The sequence below is a fragment of the Cynoglossus semilaevis genome, chromosome 10, assembly GCF_000523025.1.
Source record: "Cynoglossus semilaevis isolate Cse_v1.0 chromosome 10, Cse_v1.0, whole genome shotgun sequence".
Lineage (NCBI taxonomy): Eukaryota > Metazoa > Chordata > Actinopteri > Pleuronectiformes > Cynoglossidae > Cynoglossus > Cynoglossus semilaevis.
The window spans coordinates 5,400,109-5,422,142 of record NC_024316.1 but is presented as its reverse complement, the minus strand read 5'-3'; the positions used below and the strand labels follow the sequence as shown (position 1 = coordinate 5,422,142).

Genomic DNA, 22,034 nt, shown 5'->3' with positions numbered 1-22,034 from the left:
AAGTTGGAACATCTACATAATTTTTCAAAAGAAACGGATCAAAACAACAACTAATTTGATTTGAGCCTTGTCTGCTCTCGGTTCCTTTGATCAGATGCCTCTCATTCCCACCTAACAGACTCCCAGCTTGTCACTTTGGGTTGGAGACAATTAGATGTTCACTGGGGCAGTTTTGGATAATCAGAGACCAAAAAGGAAAGTTCAGGAAGATCACAGTCTACAGCCATGATTAGGGCTTTTTGGCTCAAATTTCAGAAGTAAAATAAAATAAAAAATGGACTTTTAGAAATCAACACACTGAGCTTTATAAGGGATACAATAGACCTGATCCAAGTAATACCATTAGCAGTCGGGAGCTTACAGTACTGGGACAATGGACAAAGAGATTTAAATCCAGAGTTAGATTAAATAGAGAGCTGAACTGAGTTTAACAGCATTAGTGTTCAGGCGTGGACAGAGACAGATGTACAGTCTGCTCCTCTTCACATGGATTAAAAAAGAACTTTGTCTGACTCTACATATATTCACAATACAAAATAGAGATGAAGAATTGGAGATATTTGTTTTCTTTTTTACATATATTAGATCAGTTGACATGTGGCCAAGTGTCCTAACTTTTAGCTTTCATTTCACTTTTTTATATTTTCATAGTGGCAAAGTAGCACTGTTGCTCAATGTTTGTTAACTTTAAGCTTTTGTAGTTGTCATTTAACAAATGAATATAATTTGTAGTTGACTTTAAGAGAATGTTGAATCTATGCTTTAAAAACAATCCATCTGCACTTCACTGGACTAGAAGTAAAGCGACAGGATATTAGAATGATTAATTAAAAGAAAAGTACAAAAGTTAAAAAAAAAAAATGTAAAAGTGCTTTGGCCTTGACAAATTTAAAGAGATGGAGCCAGCTTCCCTGATGTGTTCACTGACCTCAGCATCTGCTGATAAAACCAATTACTAACTGTCAGGATCTGCAGCTTCTGTGCTACAACTGCACTTTAACATCTCCTACTTTACACATACACATACATCTCAGAATTATTGTACACTTTCTTTACTTTTTAATTAATTTTCAGCCCTGTTTTTTTCCCTTCCATCTCTCATTTATTTCCTTTTTAACGCAGGCCATGAAATCCATTATTTCCAGCCTTTCATTTGAAACGCCTCCTCTCCTTTGAAAGCCGGGGCCAGCCCTGACCTTTGCTTGTATTGCTTAGATTTCTGATAGGCTTTGAATGACGAGGGTGCAATTTGGCCCCAGCTGCTCCTTCAACATGTTTATTACACTGCGTCCTCTGGCACCTGCTGTCCTCTCCACGGGCCATTCAGACCCTCATAAATGCACTGGATTTCTTCTATCACTGTAACTAACGAAATAAAAGGAATTAAAACCACAACATTCACTTGGCTTCAGTGTTTCATACATGTATTTACACTGCTGCAGTTCCAGCTCCTCCACAAACAGCATAAGGCACCAATAACCTAATTCTGTAATCCCCTGAAACTAGGCTACATTTCACAGGGAAAAGTAAACCAGGAGGAGAAAAACAATAGGTGTTTAATCATTTCTGCCTACAGAGCATTAAATCTTGCTCACAGTTTTCTGCATTAGTCTGCATGATGACAAACAATAGCGTTTTCCCTCTTACTCCGCTCATATTTTACCAGTTTTCTCTGTATTAACCCAACATTCAATCCAGCTCTGAAAAACAGCCAGCGACTCACAACCTTTCCGTCATTATAAGAAAATGCAATTTGCTGTGGTTTTAACAGTAGCAGAAAAGGAGGTCATCCAGAAATGTTACCTGTTTTTTTTATTATTATTATTTTATCATGTATTTTTCTCTAGCTACTTTATGGCTAAATGTATTTGAATAAAACTACTTTTTCACCATTGTTAAGCTAATATTGGCTAATTCTGGATAATTATCAACAATTTGCTAACTAACTGAACGTTTTAACTATTTTGCTAACTTTTAAACATTTCTATACACAGTGATGTATATTGATTTTTCATTATTAATTAGTAACATGAATTGCTCATATGTGGCTCAAGAACTACTGGTAACCATGTGTGGTCCACTAATGTTGTGCTATTCACACTTCTGTATATTTTGTGCACATGTTACTCAGTTATACCACTGTATGTGGACGTGGAGTATGGATGTTATTGATGTTCATTTCACATCTCGTAGAAAACAACTGAAAGTGGAACGAAAACAAATCCAAAAACGGCCAAAACACTTTAATTTCCTTCATCTCTTTATCTTCCTCTCTTTTCACTGCCCACTTCAAGGGACCCAGCATCTCTCCTCTCTCCTACTCACCCTGTCACTTTTAGAGATTAGCAGCAAATTAGAAAAAAAACCTTAACTATTTCTGACGTAAAAATAAGCGTAGTTTTACCAAACTTCAACACCAACATCGTTTTCAAACAGCATTACGAACTTTTAACTGAATATTAACGTCGGATAAACCGCCTGCAGAAATGTCCTTTAAAAAGGAGCTTTCACCCGGTGAGGGGACCGAAGGTGTTTGAGCTCCACACACGTTCTGTACCGAACCACCCCGCACAGGTCACCACAGCAGTGACATAACAATGTGTACTATCATAATAACCATCATCACCATCCTCATCATCATTCCTCATCTCTTTCCTCCATCTTAGGACGCAGGTGTTTTGACAGAGGCGCGCACACGGCGCATTACGTGGCCATCTAAGCAAAACAAGGAGGTGGATGAGGTGGGAGGAGGTGGAAGAAGGGGGTGTGGATAGTTACGAGGAAACACACACACACACACACACACACACATACAGAGACCCACACACACACATAAACAAACAAATATTCGGATTTAAAATAGCGCTAACGCACACTTAAAACCACCACAGCACGGGCACAATCTGAGCAGAATCCAAAGAGATCACCCTGCTAAATCACGTAAAGCGTTGCGCGCAGATACACACGACACACGCACGAAGATTCTGCGTATTTCCTGTGCACTTTTATATGCGCACCAGTAAAGACGGCTGACATTTGAAGAGAGCATCTCTGTTTTTTGCTGCAGAGGATCAAATGGCCAGCCCCTCCCCTTTACACACGCACGCACACACGCACGCACGGACACCCACACCATCCATCTCTCCATCCCTCTGCCCGTACATCCAGGGGACGCAGGAGTGATGCTCTCTACGCCCTGTGTCATCGAAAGTGAGCAATGACACAGTTTTGCCGTTTCCTCTCCACTTCACACACAGTATATACATCAAACCCACTCTTCTTAGAGAAACACAGAGAACGACAAACAGCAGGTGCAGCAGAGTGATGGAGGTTACCACACAGAAACCCGGAGGTAGAGAAGGTGAAAGTAGAGGACAGGCGCTGGAAAGACGCTTGGGTTGTGCGTAAAGAGACCAGAGAGGAAGGAAAAGGCAGTGATCTCTGTGGATCTGGTGTTTCCCTAACCCCACACTCAGCTGGTGAACTATAACGTGTGTAAAAACATTGAATGTGTATGCCAAGCTGAGGCTGAGTCACGAAGAAGTGTCTAAAAATCACAGCGTTCGAGGAAAGCGCCGTGCAATACAAACATCAGATTTAAAATAAGTTCTAATAATTTTTTTTTTAATGCAAATGTTCACTTCCATAAAATAGATCAGGGTGCGAGCAAGTTTAAATAACCTATCAGGAAAGAATCAAAAATGAGGAAAATTGAAAAAAAAAATGGGTCAAATTTTAAAAATCGCGCTTGCTTGTGGATTAAAGACGCGTGAAAGACACAAAAGTTCCACATGAAACGGTTTTGATTCTATACTATCCACAAAAATAACCATAATGCTTATAAAGAGGAAAAGAAAAACACCTAGTTTAGTTTCCAAACATAAACACGGTGTCGTTTCTGTTTACCTGATTCAACAACACTGTCTTGGACCTCAGGCGCTGCCGCTGCTGCGTCCTCGCTGTGTTTGTACAGGTTTGTATTCAAGTAGTTAGAGAAAAAAAAGAAATCCCGAGAAAAGGTTTAAAGTGGATCCTGGTCCAAATGTCCAGATGTAACGGAGAAAACACAGAGTGTGAGAGGAGGAGGAACCGGGGTTTCTCAGCTGGCCTCTCCTACTGAGCGCATCAGCGGCGGCGCACGGCAGCTGCTTCGTCTAACCGAGGCGTTAAGATGTTACTTGTTTGTAAGCAAAAAAAAAAAAAAAAAAAACATGGCTTCATCTGCCTTTGTCAGCGAGAAAAAACGTAATATTGACTTACCTTTCCCTCACGAGCCATTGTAGCCCCCCACCCCTCGCCACAACCACCACCACTCCCCCTTTCTCCTCCGATCTCCTGCCTCCGCCCTTTGCCATGACATCACGGAGGCTGTAGTAAAAACTCCAGCATCAGATAGGCAGGGCTTGAGGTTCCCCCTCCTACTACACGCTCACTCAATGGGCATATGTATACACATACACACACACACGTATACCCCCACTCCCCCGGCCCTTCTCTGTATCTACCTCCAGACATCATCGGAGTCAAAGACAACTGACGACTTTTAACTACAAGCTCTCTTTGAGTGTATCTCACTCCCTGTGTTAGACACACACACATCTCTGGATCCTCCACAGAAAGTCACAGCACATTCTCTCCACCAGAACAGCCTCATATTTTATACATTTCACCCACTGACAAGTTCTTGATGTTGCGCGAATGCATCATGGAGGTTATAGCTGCTGTAGTAATCCATCCTTCACACTTCCCCAGCCCCACCTCTCTCTCTCTCTCTCTCTCTCTCACTGACATCCTGGAAAGTGTTACCGTCTTGTAATTCATTCACTTTTTTCTCCCCCCCTTTACTTCGGATTTGATGTAGTACTCGTATATGCAGAGTTATCAGCATCAGATAATTCCCCCCCTATATGGAAAGAAGAGGGGATTTTAACGACGTATATGCAGAGAGGTGAGTCCCTGGGGGGCTTAACTAAAAAATATTTACGCCCCAGGGACAGAAGGAGAGGAGGAGAGAGGGGATGGATATCAATTTAACTAGAAAAAAATTCATTTTATGCGGAAAATGTGGTAGCGGTGATGAGGCTGAAATGCAAATAGTGGGCAAAAGGCATAAAAGGCAGATAAGAATAAGAAAGATAAAAATGACAAAACGTCAAAGGGGTAAGTACATAAAAAGAGGCAGGAATAACAATCCAGGGACGGTAGGGTAGAAAGATAGAGTGAGGAGGAAAAAGAATGAAAATCAAAGTCCTAGCCAGAGAGGGAAAACAGGGAGAAAAGTAAAACACCACAAGAAACAGGTGACGTTAGAATTGCAAGACAGCAAAAAGTTTTGTAATATAATAATAAATAATAATCATCCTAATTGTTAGCAGAGATAAACACAAGGTAAGTGATTAATATCACTTCCAGAAATATTTTTTGTTTAGCGTTTCTAAGGCTCGATGACAGAACAACGCCAACTGTCTCCAGACAAACAGCAGCCGCTCTTCAACAGTCAAACTTGGAGTCACTCCCAAACCTTGTTCACCACCGTCTTTTGCTTTTTTGCTGTTCTCCGACCATTAGTGGAAATGACAACCATTCATTACAAGCCATTTGAGAATAGTCGCCACAAATGCCATCCTTTATCTGCTGTCTCCACGCCGCATACGCAGGGAATATTCAGAAAGACCCAACCTTCAGCTTTCAGAAATTCTATTAAATTCTTATCTCTTTGCAGCAGGCTCTTTTTTTCTGCAATCCCATTGTTATGCATTGGAGCTGAAATCAATCACTGGGCCTGTTCGTGGCGCATCAGTATTATTTCAGACTAGGAGAAGGACTCACATAACAACAGCATTGACTATTGAATAAACAAAAACAACAAAAAAAGAAAGGAGATAAATAGTGTATATGTATAAAGTAAAGCGTAAGGCTCCTGATCCAAAAGCAGTGGGGGGGGGAGGGGTGCGGGGGGTGTTAGGAAAGTTAGAGCCACACTTGTGTTCACAACAAAAGAATATTAGTGCAGAAAGAGTTTTGTGCTGCGGCTCCAAACTTTCTCTTCCTCCTGTCCTCTAAAGGTTTCAGCACTGTGGACAGCTCTACAGAGCTGAGGCTGAGTTCAGGGATCAGAACCACGGATAGTTCCGTATCGCACTAAAGTACAGAAACAGGCTCAGGACTGAGGAGTTAACAAAGGCCTTTGTCCTGACTAATTATCCGTTTTATGAGCTGTGGCAACAAACGAACCCACTAAGACTGTTTCTCCACTTTCTTTTACATTTTCAATGAATACCCTTAAAAAATATATTGGAAATGTGGATGCTACAAAAGAGGACAGGGACTCTTTTGGAGTGGAGGGGTTTGTATTTTCCTTTTAAATTTGAAGGATGCGGATAAATGTGAGAATATTATCATTAATCCAAATTTATGAATTGGTAATGAAAAAAAGTTAGCATCATGACTGAATAACTTAATTTACCGATTTTGTATTTTAATCCCTAGATTAGTTTATTCACGAAATATATATGATATATATATATATATATACATATATAATAGATGCTAAAACATATTGGGGTTTAAAAGTGAGTTTCCAATCTTGGGCGTCATATTACGTTTCCAAAAAAAAGTATTCAACTCTAGACTTTGGACTGTAATCTCGGGAGCTTTTAGAGAATTCTATGAGACCCTAATCCTCTTCTGTCAGCCACAGCCTCTTCACTGTGTGAAAACTTTTGTCTCTCCCTCCTCCTTGTTGTGTCTAAACTCCGTCTGTCTGCAGGTGCAGATGGCTCAGGGGCCTCCAGCTCTTACAGCTCTTCCAGCAGCTCTGCACTGATCACGTCAGCGCAGACTGCGTTACGGCAGCTCGTATAAATATTAGATGGAGCAGCAGCCGACTGGGCGCTGAGGCTGGGACCGGGGGAGGCCCCCGTGGTCCCTCGACAGATGGAACAAGCCACCAGAGCAACACACACACACAAAGTTTTTAATAAGGCCTCAGCTTGGCATTGTCCCCACAGTACCGGGGCCACACGGTCCCCAAGGGAACCAACTGTCCTTTGTTTGAATAGACTTTTTTCTTCCTTTCTTTCTCACAAAACGTTCACCCAAATATTCATCTTTAATGAAATAGGAGTTAAATGAAGTTATTTAGAAGTTTGCGCGGGAAACTTTATAGTTACAACTCGTATATCTTTAAATTAAGGTAATTTCCCAAGCTCCTATCTCGCACTTTTTTGACTCTCGTTAAAATTGCAGCCAAGCGGTGAACAACACACTAAGGTACTTCATATAAACTATAAAAGATAAAGGCTGTGATACAGTCGGTGTCTAATATGTAGAATAACAGAAGTAAACGGCGGCTGTGAGAGCCGACATCGCGCCGCACCTGCTAAAAGAGCGACAAAGTTGTGACCGGACTGTGAGAAAAACAAATAAGTCAAAGTAATACGAACCCAAAAAACTGCGGCACAGCTTCATGTTTGCGGTCTGTCTGTCTTCTCACTCTCTCTTCACACCCGCAGCGACCGCAAAGTTCCTGCCTGTCCTTCTGTGCCTCCTTAACTTAGTGAACAAAGTTGCTGCCAAACTTTAGTTCAACTTCCCCACATTCGGAGGAAGGAGGAGGGAGAGCGCTCAAAGGGGTGGGGTTTAGAGCCGATTGACATGCACAGTGAGCCAATAGGAGCGCGTAAAAGGCCCACGGGGAGCTGCAGCCAATCCTCGTTCTGGTTCCACCACAGTGTCAGCTTTCAAGCAACAACAATAGAGACTGAACAGCAGCAGCGGCAACAAAGAGCATCTGCTGCACCAGGACAACTTCTCCCACACTTTAATCTGCACTCCCCCTCTCTCGCCCCCCCTTCATCCCTTCCTCCCCCCTCCAGACGGAATCTTCTTTCTTTAAAGCAGTTCTTTCTAATAATGTTTTCAACTTTCCTCCAAACTGCCGAAAAGTTTTGCAAAAACTTCAGAATGAGTCAAAAAAAATTAATAACTGAATATTAAATATTAAACATATTCAAATAATTGACATTCATGATATTAATACTAGGGGAACATTTTAAATAATAAATATTTTTTTGTGTGTGGGAAACTTTTAAAATAGAATGTTTAGTTTATGGTTAATCGATTAATGTTTTCCGTACAGTACATTAATTAGATTTTAGGCTTTTTAAAATGAGGTTAAGTTATACCATGTGAAGTCCTGGGACAGGTTTTTGCATTGTTGAACTTAGTTGGTTTATTTTTAAGTTTATCCGAGTTGGGTTAAGGCAGAATTTTTTTTAGTTCAGTTCAGTTTTATTGTAGTTTAGCTCAGAATTAGCTTTTCTTTGCAACTTTACTTTTTTAACGTTGAGTTTAGTGATACTTATTGAGCCAAACTGAGTTGGGTTTGAACTGTTTTATGTTTGGTTTATACCACAATTGTTTAGTTTAGTTGATTGTTGTTTTAGTTTTAATATTTTATTTAGTTACTTCAGTGTAGTTTAGATAAGTTTAACTTTGTTGTGCAACTTTTCATATTAAACAGAAGAGCTAAAGTCAATTGTAGCTGAGAAATGTTTGACGGTGCGTCATAACAGGTCAAGAGGGCAGGTGAAAACAGTGAAAATAGTTCTGCAAGTGGACGAAAATAAACTTTGTTTTTAGTTTTCAGTACAACGTAATGAGGATGAATGCGATGCAGTTGGAATCCCATTTTAAAGTTAAAGCTAACGAACAGCCTCAAACATATTCAGTGACTATAAACCAAACCATCTGAAACCAAACACATTTCATTTTTCTGAATATAGAGGAACAACAGTTTTCTAATGTGCAGCTCTCCTGTGTAGCGACAATCCAGGAACACAATCGTGTCATTAGCGGTGTATGAAATCAAATGAAATGAAGAAGAAAGGCAGTAGAATGCGTCGCGCTTGCTTTACCCCCCATTACATGTGCGAGCGATGGGGCTGGGGTAATGGGAGCAGAGCAATTGGAGAGCTCATTATCTGGCAGACCATCTGCTATAGGGAGGGAGGAACTGTCTGTGGGTTCCAGACACAGGAACTCTGAATGGGCCTGCAGTTCTCAGGGAAAATGTTCTCTCTAACTTACCTCAATTAGCCTTACATCTGCTGTGGTTTTGCTTTATGTGTGACCGAGGACCTGGAGGACAGTCGTGACCAATCACTGGGTTGCGACGCAAAACTTGGTCGGGAGAAGATTGTTTTAGGGTCACTTGTAATAAATAAAAAATGTTAATAATGTTGCACATAAATGCCTTAAAAACAGCAACACAAAAGTATTAGCTTTAGTCAGACTAACATGAAACTATTTAAATGTGACTAAAACAAATATATAACTTGTGTGTATATATGTATATATAGAGAGAGAAACAGGGAAGTAAAGAAAAAAGGAAAATCATTTTCCACAAGCTTTTTAAAGCTTTTTAAATTAGAAACTTAATTGATTTATTAACTCAGTTTAGCTAACATATTTTATATACAACACCACAGTACCTAGCCATAAAAATGTAAGTTATTACTACACACAGTACACACACACACAAATATCCATAGTAACTTTTACCTTTTGCTGCAGTTGCACAAAAAAGTGAAACACATAGGATTCACTGCTCACCAATATCGTGTGTTGTGTGTGTGTGTGTGGGTGTGTGTGTGTGTGTGTGTAGGCCTGCCGGGTGTAAAACTAAAGACAGGGTAAGTTCTTCTTTATCAGAGGATGGCAGACAGCCTCTTGTATTCTTCTTGAGCACGTTGCTCTGATTAGCCTATTAACTTCACCACTCGCCCCCTCACCCTCCTGTTCTACTGCACTGATACCACTGCGAACACACACACACACACACACACACACAAATGAACACCCCCACACGGGCATTCTCACCCCCCCCCCCCCCCCCTCTTTTTTTTCGTCACTCTTCTCTCTTGTATAACAAGCAGCTGAACTCTGACACGGGCTCCAGCTGTCCTGATGGATGATGGTGACAATAAAGTTTACACAAATACACACACACACACACAGAGAAAGATGCACAGACACACAATGACGAGTAGGAAGCAGGACCTTGTTGAGAAAATGACCTGTGTGAGTTAATTAATGGAAATTTCACTCCATCTTCATTATTGTCATTTTTCTGAATTCCTCTTAAAAACTCACACAAACAATTCCAAAATCCTCTGCACGCATTACTGCCACGTGTCTTATGTGAGGTTAGACGTTTTATTTTTTAAGTGATTAATAACGTACATGATGAAATTGTGTTGTGGCCCCACAGATTAAATAAAGTCCAAAATGAGCTGAATGAAACTGGTTAGATGAAACTGCTAAAGGTTAGCGCAGAGTAGCTCCGAAATGTTTACAGATGACTAGAACTAGACAGAAATAACTAACAGACAGTTTTAAGTTTTTAGCCTGAAACTAACTTTATGCCAAAAATAGTTTAAAATGTTCAAGAAAAATAAAGGTTAGCTAAGGATGTGAAAGAATGTTTCTCAAAAGAGAGTACATTTGCCAGAAGTTCAGCCCAGGTACAGTAGTAGCTAAAGGTGGTAAATAATAAATAATTGCTACAAATGCATATATTAATATAAAGTAAAGAAAAATAAAAAAATAGGCATTTTGTTTTAAGTTAAGTTCTCTTTTTTCTTTTCTTTTTTCTTTTTTTTTTTACAAATCTGATTTTATAAGAACGAAAGAAGGAAAACCAAGACTTTTCTTTGTCTGACCCATGAATATATTTTTTAAAAAGTTCCTCTTTGTGTGTTTTTTTTATTTCTGCCTATGAGGCATCTTCACACATGCTGAGCTTAGGCACAGATGGACATCACAGTCTCCTGTTTCCACTCTCATGATAACAATCAGCTTTATAACACTATGGCTTTAGTGAAGCCCCCCACCCCCTTAACACACACACACACACACACACCCTGCTCTTTTATTAATGAGTATAACAGACTCACTGATTTTTCTTTGTACCCTCTTTGAAACCAACCTTAATTCATTTTCTAGAGAACTTCTCGGTCTTTTCTGTTTCATGTTTTTACAGAAACCTAAACTGCATTGAGTTTTATCTCACACACAGTTAAGTAAAAGTTAATGATGTAAAAATTAAAAAATACCAATTGGGTGTTCTTACAGTGTTAACCCAGGGCTTAAGTTTAAAAAAAAAAAAGATTATTTGTGTTTTTTCTTTCCTCACATTAGGCTGCAAAGCTGTAATCCAAATTCCATCATTGTTGGCAGAGACTGAGAATCTGGCGAATGCTCAGCTGAAACCTAATCTTCATTCCCAATGCTGTTTCTAGTCATCCTGCTACCACAGGCCTCTGTTGCAGCTTTTAATTTAGTCGGTCAGGAGAAATTCTTTCGGTTTTGACTCTCTTTTTCATCGGGCCGTATCTATCACATGTTGATTTCCCTCTCTATTATTCTCTTTTCACCCTCTTCTCCTTTTGACAAAAGTGGCTCCTCTGCTGCCTTTTCACAAAGAACATTCCTGATCCAGCAGTTTCAGATTGTACAAGGGTCGACTCAACATCCTGGTGCTGCCAGGTGCTGAGCCAGGTGCTGGCTGGACTTCTTCAGGTCTCTCAAAAGCCAACTATTTATCAGATTTTTTTCTTCTTTTTTGTACTACTTCTGCTGAGTCTTAAAGATTCTTTCTAAAAGCAGTAAAGTTTTTTTCCTGCTGTTTTTTTATTTTATTATTATTAATATTTTCAACTGCATATCTTTGGTTGTAAGAGATTTACATTGATCATTATACAGTTATACAACTGTTGAACAACAAAAACTACCAGCGGTTCATAAAATGTCCACAGCCCTGGATATAGCAAAGGAATAAAAAAAAACTTTATGTGTATATTTAACTAAAAATAAAAAACTTTATGTGTATATTTAACTAATGACCTGTAAATGTAAATATGTTCCTATTTTTAAAAGTGATATCAAATACTTCAGGAAGTACCTCTACCACACACACAGCCCACACTAACAAATCCCCAGCCCGGCTTTAACATCCATGCAGGGTGATCTCACGATATCTGTCAGCTCCTATTAGACACAGTAAAGAGCTTTAAACATGACTTTAAGACCAAAAGAAAAGGAGGATATTTATTTTGGTCTTATTTCAAAAGAAAATAATCTGTCACTTTCGACAGTCGTTTGACACGTTGTATTTGCCTGCTTGACATTTCTTTCTAAAATCTTTTTTTATGTATATAAATATATATATCAACTCCTTCCACCCACATTAGACGCAGTCGTGAAGGCGCCGAAGACTCCCACTGTGGGGACAGTGTTCTTTGGGTTATACAGTATCTCACACCTGCTTTTCCATACACAGAGTAACCAAAAAAAAGTTCTAGTTAAGTCTCTTCTAACCTAATGATCTTTTTTTTGGAGGGTTTTTGAAGGGTTCTAGTGACTGTTCCTCTGACATTGTTTTCTCTTTTTTTTTCATCGTTTTGTTTCGTCTTTACTGTTTGAATCTCTAAATATACCACCTTTTTTTTTATGACTTACAATTCATTTAATTAATAGTAATAATATTATATTAATAAAATATTTATGAATAATCTTTATCAATGAATCTTTTTTTTTTTTTTGGAGATGTGCACTATGTGGAGATTATATCTGACTCCAGTTTGAGGGGGGTCTGATTCACTTTATTTGTTACTGATGCAGTGCAGTAAATTCTTCTACATGACCAAACAAACCCAAACTCAGACCAAATTAAAAAACACTCTGGCTGTGGGTGCCACTGTGAATGACCGTCACCTCATTCTACCCTCTCCCATCCACAACCTGCTTCTTCCCACAGGGTTCAGAGGGGCATGACATGCAGAATAAGGTCAGTACTGCCAAAAGGCATCACGTCGCTGCACTGCTGCGTCTGTCCACGGCCGCGGCCCTCTGTCATCTCCCCCTTGTCAGTTACCACAAAGACAGACCGAGACTTTGGTCATTCCTTATTCTGCTTCTGACTTTTCCAGTCAGGCCTGTGCAGCCGTGACGTGACGCACCATCCCGGGGAGTTGTAAATGAGCCCCCTCTCTCTCCCTCTCTCTCTCTCTCTCTTTCTCTCTCACTCTCCTGGACCAGACGAGCATCCCAGCTCCCACATCCTCCCCTCCTGTGTGTCTCCCACACTCTCCCCTGCTGAGGTCACCCTTCTTGACCTCCTCCAGAGTCACTACGTCACATTCTTGGAGACCTCCCTTCTGCTGACTTCTTCTGCTGCAGATCTTCTCTGCTTACTTGACCTTTGCTTCCTTGCGTCGCTAAACTTTACTACCGGCCATGTTTCTTCAAGTCCAGCTCTTCTTTCTCCTCCTGGTCCTTTTAAAACCCTCCACTAACTCTCCTTTCTCCCCTATCGGCCTCCTGCGTTCACCCTGGCAGCAGCAGGCTTGGGCAAATATGCACCCGGAGCAGTGGTAAATACAGGCAGCACTTCACAAACAAGGCCTGATTACAATGACAAAGGCTGCCACACTTTAGGGAGGAGCTTGGAGCAATTTGGAGGCTGCGGGGGCCATTGAGCAAGTGGCATACTTAATGGGCTTTGTGTGGCTGAAGAAAGGGGTCTGAGCTTCTGGGCCCAGCTGTCACTGTGGAGAATATCAGACTGACACAGCAGCCGACGCTCTCTGGCTTACTCTCTTTTCTTCTCCACACTCACCCCCGACCCTCAAACCCCCACCTCTCAACCACTCACTCCGATTCTTCTTCTCCTGCTCCTTCTTGTTCTTGCTCCACTCTTTTTTTTTTTGTCTAGTTAGCGAGTACAAAAAAAAACTCCAAAAGCTGTGAGAAAGACAGAAAGTGAATGAGGACAGTCTTTCTCTTGATCTTCCATTCACACCAAGGACCAAATATAATGCAGAGCAGAGCTGAGTCTGCAGCACTCGTTCACAGACTGAACCGTATGGCCTTTTTTAAATGTCACTAACTAATTACATGTGTCCATAGTCGACTTTAAGAGCCTAGAATTAAAGTTTACCAAAAAAAAAAAGATGTGAAAAATGAGGCCAAAATCAAACAAAAAGTTTGTTGACAACTGCAGTTTGACGAAAGCTTAACATTTTGCTGAGTTAGGCAGGAAACAGTGAAGATTAATTCGTATTATTAACACAACACAATTAAACAAGGCAAAAACATTTTAGAAACAACTAAAAGTTAGTGAACATAAAAAAACGAAATGAAGCCAGAACTAGAAGTAATCCAAAAAATAGTTCTAGTTCTTTGGTTTATTTTTCTCTTCTGTTCCTGTTTGTCACAATTTCAGCAGAGAAACAAAAAAACAAACGGGAGGGGGGGGGGGGGGGCACATGTGGGGACAGTTAGGTCATCACCACGAAGGGAAATGCAGAAGACAGGTGGACACTCAGAAGGCAGGGACACACAAGGTGTGGAGAAGAACACACACCCTAACAGAGACACAGGTAGAACTGAAACAGTTTAGTTAATTATAAGTAAATATTTACAATGTGAAAATCAAACTGAGAAGTTAACAAACAGAACTTAACTTTTCATTTAAGTATTATTTTTTTGCCTGTCCAAAAAAACCCAAAGCTACAGGAGTGCATAAAGAAAAGAGGACAAAAAGAAAAGATTGAAAGAAAAGACGAGAAAATGAAAAGCAAAGTAAGTAAAAAAAAACTCTCTCTTATTCTCATACTAATGCACAGTGAGCTGAGTCTACAGCAATTATTCAAAGCCTAAACCCAGAGGGATAAATGACATTATTACATTTCACTACTTAATTACATGTGTGGATAGTTACTAAGCGTTACCCGTCATGCATGCATAATGCACTAAGATATAGTCAGTGCGCTTCATAAAGCACCCTTTCATTACCAAATGTATTGCAGGAGGAAAACAAATTAACATGTGCTTCATGGAGAAGGAGGCTGCTACTGGAAGGGGGAATGGATAATTGTTCATCATCACAGGGTAAAAAAAAAAAAATCCTAACATTCAGTGGATAAGCTGCGATGCTAAACACGAGTTCATTTTCTGGAAATGATTTTTCTCCAGTGATAATGTACTTGGCCTGAAAACAAAGACGAGAGACCTTCTCTGAAGCAGCTCCTCTCTCTCTGTGGTTCCACTTTCTCAATCCGTGTAGGCAAAGAGCAAGCTCACACACTCCAGATCTGAGTGTATTACAACAGCTCCGTGACTTATGGCACTGTAAACGCCAAGTTTAACACACACACACAGAATCCCACGCGCGTACATACACAAATGTTCATGCACACGGTGGCGCAGCGCTGCATTACTGAGACACAAACACAAAGCTAGAGCTGGATGTTGTTTCACCTAATCTCTCTGATACCACTGTGGAGCAGCTAAGCTGCAGAAAATCAGCTTAGCTCATGTCCTAAAGTGTAGGTGGCTTGTTTCATCAGGCAAGAGAAGAAAAGAAGCAGAGAAGGGAGAAGAAACAGCTGAAAATTCTGTCTTGAAATAGATTAAACGGGCTAGAGCTCGACAAAGATAAAGACTAAGCTAACACTTAACCAAAACTGTGGAAAAAGTAGCTAAGGATTAGTTCAACTTTTATCCACAAAATTCTTAACAAATTATACAAGAAGAAGAAAAAAACATTTAGTAAACCCAACATACATAGTTAACTATTAGCGTAATGACTAAAGGAACCCAGGATTGGCTAAAAGCTAGAGATAAGTAAAGTGGGCCTGAAAAAAAAAAAGTTTTTAAAGTGACTCAAACTATAATTTAAATTCATCATTTGCCTTCATAGAGGCTAAATGTTAGCATAAAAAAGTGGATAACGCATGAAAAATATCCACAAAACCAGAATGTCTGACAGTGAAAAATAACTGAAGTTTTGCCCTGAGCGAGAGGGAACAAAACATGCCTTACGTTTGCTAAAAAAATAAAGCCGAAATAAGTCATGCATTTAGAAGGTAAAAGTCAAAAAATTAAATCACATTCAAAACAAAAGGTCAACAAATTACTACACCAAAAAAAAGTGAAAAGTGTCGACAGTGTTTAAAACACTTCCTAGAAATGAACAAAAATGACCTTCAGCTCGCTGTTGACAAAATGTTTTTTTCTAGTCTTTACTACGCGGCTGATTGTAGTCACACTCTCGGCCATCCACTCAAACGCACGCACGCACGCTCTCGGCAGCAGCGAGGCATCTGTATGCAAATGTGATTGTGCTGTTGGGAGGAGGAGGTTAAGAGAGAGTGCCTGGGTGAGAGGGCATGAGTGATGTTATGACAGTGAAGAAGGAATGAAGAAGGTCGGCTGTCGTCCGAGAGTGAGCGAGAGAGAGAGAGCGCGTGTGTGTGTGTGTGTCCGAAGAGGCAGCACATATGTATGGTATCCATAGTAACCCACCGACCCAACTCAAGATGGCTCTCTGTCATCTTTTATCTGTTTTTTTTTTATTACTCCAGCATCACGCAGCGCTCGGCTGACACTCAGCTCATGTCTTGACATTGATACTAGATTGCAGAAAGCACCAAAAGACTTTGGTACGTTTAAGAGAGATTAATAAAAGATGAAAGGCTCGGCTGAGACGGTGATGACACAGGGACACATTAGGAGGAAATGTCGATTATTTGTTGCGTATTGGGTTTCATCAATCTGTCAAGTGTCCCTGACTCATAGATGGTTTGTGGTCTTTTGAACGACAGCATATGTCAGTTGTCTGTATTTTAACAACAGCCTTAGCAGCATTTTAATGAAGGGCCTCCGTTAGTGCAAGGAAGGCTGAAAACATGGACATCAAGTTACAGTAATTACGTCTTAACAAAGAGACTGAATCGTCCCTGTTTGGTTTAGTGATGATCAGTCTATTTGTCCAAGTGACAATATTAGGATGTGGTCATTACAGCTCTGCTCATAGCACATCTATAAGTACATTATTTCTCTTGTATGGATCTATCTGGAAACGTAACACCAGGACAGTCAATCGAAAGCAGCTGTAGTAAAGTTTTAAGAAATCCCCATTAAAGAGAATGATATTAAATGTCATTTTATCTTTAATTTCAGACATTTTCATTTAATGTCCTCCTTTTTGCTCGGCTTAGATTAGGGGTGTCAAACTCATTTTTACCAGGGCCCACATCAGCAATACAGTTCCCCTTGAAGAGCCAGTTGTGAATGGAAGACTGTATAGATCTGGGGTTCCTAACACCCGGTCCGTGGACCAGTACCAGTCAATGGGTCATTTGGTACCGGGCCGCAGAGGGACACAGCGAAAAAAAAATTCTTAATTTTTAGTTCATTCAAAGAAAATCCAGTCATATCCAGCAAATCTGGCAATATTTAAAAAAAAAAAAAAGGTCCTTCAGAGTCTGATATAAACAGAGTAGAGTCTAAACGATGTTTAATTTTGAAAATAAAATGCTCAGCTCCTTGGTACCAGTCTGTAGTAACAGGTGGTACTGGTTGACCAGTCCTTGGAACAAAAAGGTTGGGGACGGCTGGTATAGATGCAACTACTCCATAACAGACTAAAACATGTTTCTGCAATCGATTATTATTATTATTATAAGTTACAAATATTGTTCATTGGTATTTATATATTTTTTTAATTATTAAAGTTAAGAAACATTTGGCCCCCGGGCCTTGAGTTTGACACATATGGCTTAGATCATTTTCACTTTAACACTCCAATATAAAGAAAAACTCTCAATGATTTATTTGTCTTTTTTATTTCTCTATATCTGCTAAAAAATAAAAAGTTCAACTACATCTTCAGCCCCTGATTGGTTAAGTTTAATCACATGTCCTTGACTGTTGGTGGTAAAGAAGCTTTAAGTTTCTTTGGCACTGGACAAAAACCCATCGACATATAAACACGACACCCAGGTGGACACAATGAGAACTTCCATTCATTCTCTTCGCCTGCGAACAATGGCGTTCTCCATCACCTGCTCTTTAAGGTGATGCTAAGCTGCTTACTTTGACCAGCTAACACTGTTAGCCATGCTAGGTGTTTACCAACCCCCGTAGGAAAGACGGTTTCTCAAAGGAAGTGTTTAAAAATATTTTTGTTATTAGGCTAAAACATAGCTAAGGTTGCTATCTTCTAATGTGCGTTTGATGAAATTTTGTCAGCCTCTGTGATCAGTGCTCCACTGATCAGCTGGACTGATGTGTTTCATTGCATTTGCCTCAGCGACAGCTGATAGTGGAGCAGACTGATGACTTTGGATGGAAAAGTAATTGCATTGTTACGCTTGTAATATCGTGAAGGAAAAAAAAGAATTACAGACAGATGTGAAGAATCTCCATTTTATGATCCCAGCAGATGATAAATAATATTTATTAAATTGTTTACCGATGTTGAGCCCAGATTCACCTCTGCACACTGGAATAAGACAAGACGCCGAGGATACACTGATGGAAAAATAAGATTTGTCTATGCTTTTTTTTAATACTCTTATGGTAAATAATCTAATAATAAAATTTACATGGACTTGCATCACAAATGGTCTTTACCAATGTGAAAGGAGATATATGTGATTCAACACAGCTGGATATATCCTGCTGCATCAGGGGTGTTAAACTCATTTTGGTTCAGGATCTGCATACGACCAGAACAATGATATAATTATTAATGATATTATACCTATAAATAAGAATAAATCCATGATTTTCCACTTTGTTTTCATGCAGATAAGTACATTAGATAAATCTTCATATTTAATGAAATGTAATTTTACATAACATTTCCTGAACATGAAGTGTTTGTGTATTTTTTATTTACAAAATTTATCAAGAGGACCGGATTGAACCCCCAAGTGGTTTGGTTTTGGTCCACGGGCCTTATGTTTACCCCAAGTGGTTCGGTTTTGGTCCACGGGCCCTATGTTTGACACCCCTGTGCTACATGGTTGTACTGTATGTAAATTTAGTTTGAGTTAAAACCTGGAAAGCTCATTGTTAGACTGGACCTTTCACTTCTAAAAATTGCAATTACAGTGGAACATAAACTACTTTTCCAACACAAGCAAGAATGACTCCAAGAAGTAGCGCCACCCAGTGAAGCTGACTATTTACAACAGGAAACTAAACAGGAAAGTCTTTGGATATTTGAACATATTATTCACGCAAATTGTACAAAATCTTAGCCAGTACTAAGTAAGTACTTTTGTTTCTGACCCTGGTTGTGAAAGTTGTAAAGCAAAAAAAAAAAAAAAAAAGTATGGCAATGTAATATAATCCTTTGTGCGTGTGTGCATAACAACAAAACACTACACTTTGAAGTGCACTCCGTTTGTGCTACGGGTGCTTTAAAAATAGACTGGGATTGATTGCTTTACTGCGAGGCTTTTAGATCTTCTTCATCTTCTTCACTTCCCAGATAAGTTTTGTTGTTGCTGTCGGGACATTCAACACTTCCTGTAAAATTCCCAGCATGTGGTCTGTTTCCGAGTTCAGGAGGAGAAGGAGTGCCGGAGATTTTAATGCATCATAGTGTGTGTGTGTGTGTGTGTGTGCAAGAACACTCTGAAACACTAAAGTTAATGTATGGACTAATGTTGGATGTACACTTCAAATACTTCTTTGTGAGTTTAAATGGACAAGGTCAACAGCTCTCGTTGAAAGAATTTCAATATACAGTATATACAATAGGGTTTTAAGGAGAACGAGAAAAGAAGAGAAAACTTCATTTTCCAGCGTGAAAGTCGCAGAATCGAATCTGCTGGATTGGACACTTTGTTCTTTGACCAGCCAATCGAATAACTCCGGGCCTGCTGGAAGACCCTGTTGTGCCCACCTCAAACTCTAATTGGTTAAAGAATCAATCTCATCGTCATTCATTTTAGGCTCCCAGCGCAGCTCACTTCTGATTCTGAACACCTGAGGCTAGATTACTTTGACATGGTAACACATGAGGCTGAAACATGATTGGATAAAAAAAAAAGTATACGTGACTAGAAACAGCACAGCCAAGAGAAACGCTGAAAATGAATGATGAGAACACATTACACCATTGTTTCCCAAAGACTGGGTCGCGACCCTCAGGTGGGTCGCAAGAGGGTTTTTTTTGGATCGTCTCACATCATGATTCCCAGGAGTTTACAAATAATGTCTAAGGTTTGTGACTTTTAAAATATGGGAAAAGTTTGGGAAACACTGCATTACGCTATATTATTTAATAAATATTCACAAAAAATATTTTGAAAAATAGTTTTGATTTGTGTGGTTAAATACTGCACATGCCAAAATAAAAGAAAAATTTGATTGAAACTTTACTTCTTAGTTTACTTCTTAATTCAACACCAAGTCTCTTTATTTATGTTATACAATTATCCCCCGACAAAACAATAAAACCTGTGACAAGACTGAGTTTTCTGGTCCATTGAAGCACAGCACACTAGTGAGGGATGAGAGAGAGACTAAAGATGAGAACTGCCTCTCTTTTTTCATTACTTTAAAAGTTCATGACGTCATGATACAAGCCTGGACCACTCCAGCAGTCCTGTTTTTGCCCTTGTATATCAGAATCAATGCCTTTGTCATTAATATATTTAGCAAATTATTTATTTTAGTTTCAAAATCTTTATAAACAGCCAGAGAGAGCAGTGTGTTCTAACTTAGTTAGAACACACTAAAGTTTCTTTTTCAAACTCAAACTCTTAGAGAAAATTTCAACTCCTCCAATGAACAATCTGATTCATTTCCATCTGTTGGTGCTGCTTTAGTCTAAGTGAACATTTGAGGGAGAGGGTTCATACAGTAGATGATGTGTTCTGTCAGGAGCTGGTGAGAAAGACCGAGGAGAAGAGGAGTGAACTCAACACTGACTCACAGGAGATAAAAGAACCAAATAAGAAATAATCTCTGTGTCAGGCTGATAGGCAAGAGAGGCAGTCACAACACACACACACACACACACACACACACAGAGTCTCAGTGTCGTGCTGTGTCCTGTGTCTGGCCCGCTGCCCTGAGCCCTCTGGCAGCAGGCTGCAACATGCCCATGTACACACACACACACACACACATACACACACACTACAGCAGTGCCTACATACAGACATATGCCAGCTTTGCCTACACACACACACACAGTGCCTACATCACAGACACAGGGATATGATCAACTACTAAAATGCTTACTAGTTGCTTTAACATGCTGAAAACTAGCTGAAATGTTAGCAAGAACGACACACAGCAATGACGTTAGCCAATTAATAAGCGTTAGGTTACTGCAGGAAGAGCAAAAAGAATTCAAGAAGTCATTGGTTAGTTATCCTATAAAAGTCAAGAGACGGCAAACAAATCAGCACAAGTGAGAGAATGGTTTTTCTATATATTTATATAGCAATTCATTTGTCCTTGTGTATGAAATGTGAAATACAAAATGAAAACAATGGCTTTGCCACAGAGAGCCAATAGTTTGTCTAGAAAATGCTAACATTTTTGCCAATATATATATATATATATATATATATATATATATATAAGTTATTATATAAGTTAGCTAAATAGAGGGCTAAAGATAGCCAAGGAATATGTAAGAAAAAAAAAGTTATTAATAGTTAAAGGTCACAGAATGAGTCACAGTGCCCTTGAACACACACACACACACAAACACACACACAGTGATTATGCTTAAAATATCACTTCACATTCTCTTTTTCCTTCAGATGGACTCAAGCAGGTCACTTTTTGACCCCTGACCCCTGTCCTTTTGCCATTTCCCCACATGCTTTCTTTCTTTCTTTCTTTCTTTCTTTCTTTCTTTCTTTCTTTCTTTCCTCCTCCCCTTCCGCCTTGTTCCTTCTCCCCTCCTCCTTCTCTTTAATCTTTTTGCCCCCTCTTTTTCAGACCCGAGGCAAAGAGACTTGGCCCTGGGCATCACTGAAGCCGTCCCCTGCCCCTCTCCTCTCCTCTCTGCCCCCTGCCTCCTTCATCCCTCCCTCCTTCTTGGCCATCCTCCAGTTTAAACAGAAGGTTGTGCTGTGGAAATGCTGGGATTCAGATAGAAACAGAGAAAGAAGGGGGAAAAGTGTGTGTGTGTGTTGGGAGGTGGAGGTGGG

General features: G+C 39.8%; 2 protein-coding genes across 19 annotated transcripts in view; one reads left to right on the top strand and one right to left on the bottom strand.

Moving 5' to 3' along the window:
* snphb (syntaphilin b) overlaps window positions 1–22,034 on the top strand; it is a 1,167,912-nt gene that overhangs the window by 674,507 nt on the left and 471,371 nt on the right. The gene's annotated exons all lie outside the window — the stretch shown is intronic.
* LOC103384704 (myelin transcription factor 1) overlaps window positions 1–22,034 on the bottom strand; it is a 98,198-nt gene that overhangs the window by 30,355 nt on the left and 45,809 nt on the right. Inside the window, exon 1 of one of the 17 annotated variants that reach the window (XM_017035730.2) lies at window positions 7,446–7,805. The exons of 14 other annotated variants lie outside the window; for them this stretch is intronic. In XM_017035730.2, the coding sequence (XP_016891219.1) occupies window positions 7,446–7,470 (25 nt within the window). In that variant the 5' untranslated portion in view covers window positions 7,471–7,805. Of the gene's footprint in view, window positions 1–3,906; window positions 4,011–4,260; window positions 4,443–7,445; window positions 7,806–22,034 lie in introns of those variants that run through there. 2 more of the 17 variants (XM_017035731.2, XM_017035733.2) reach the window with 2 other exon arrangements.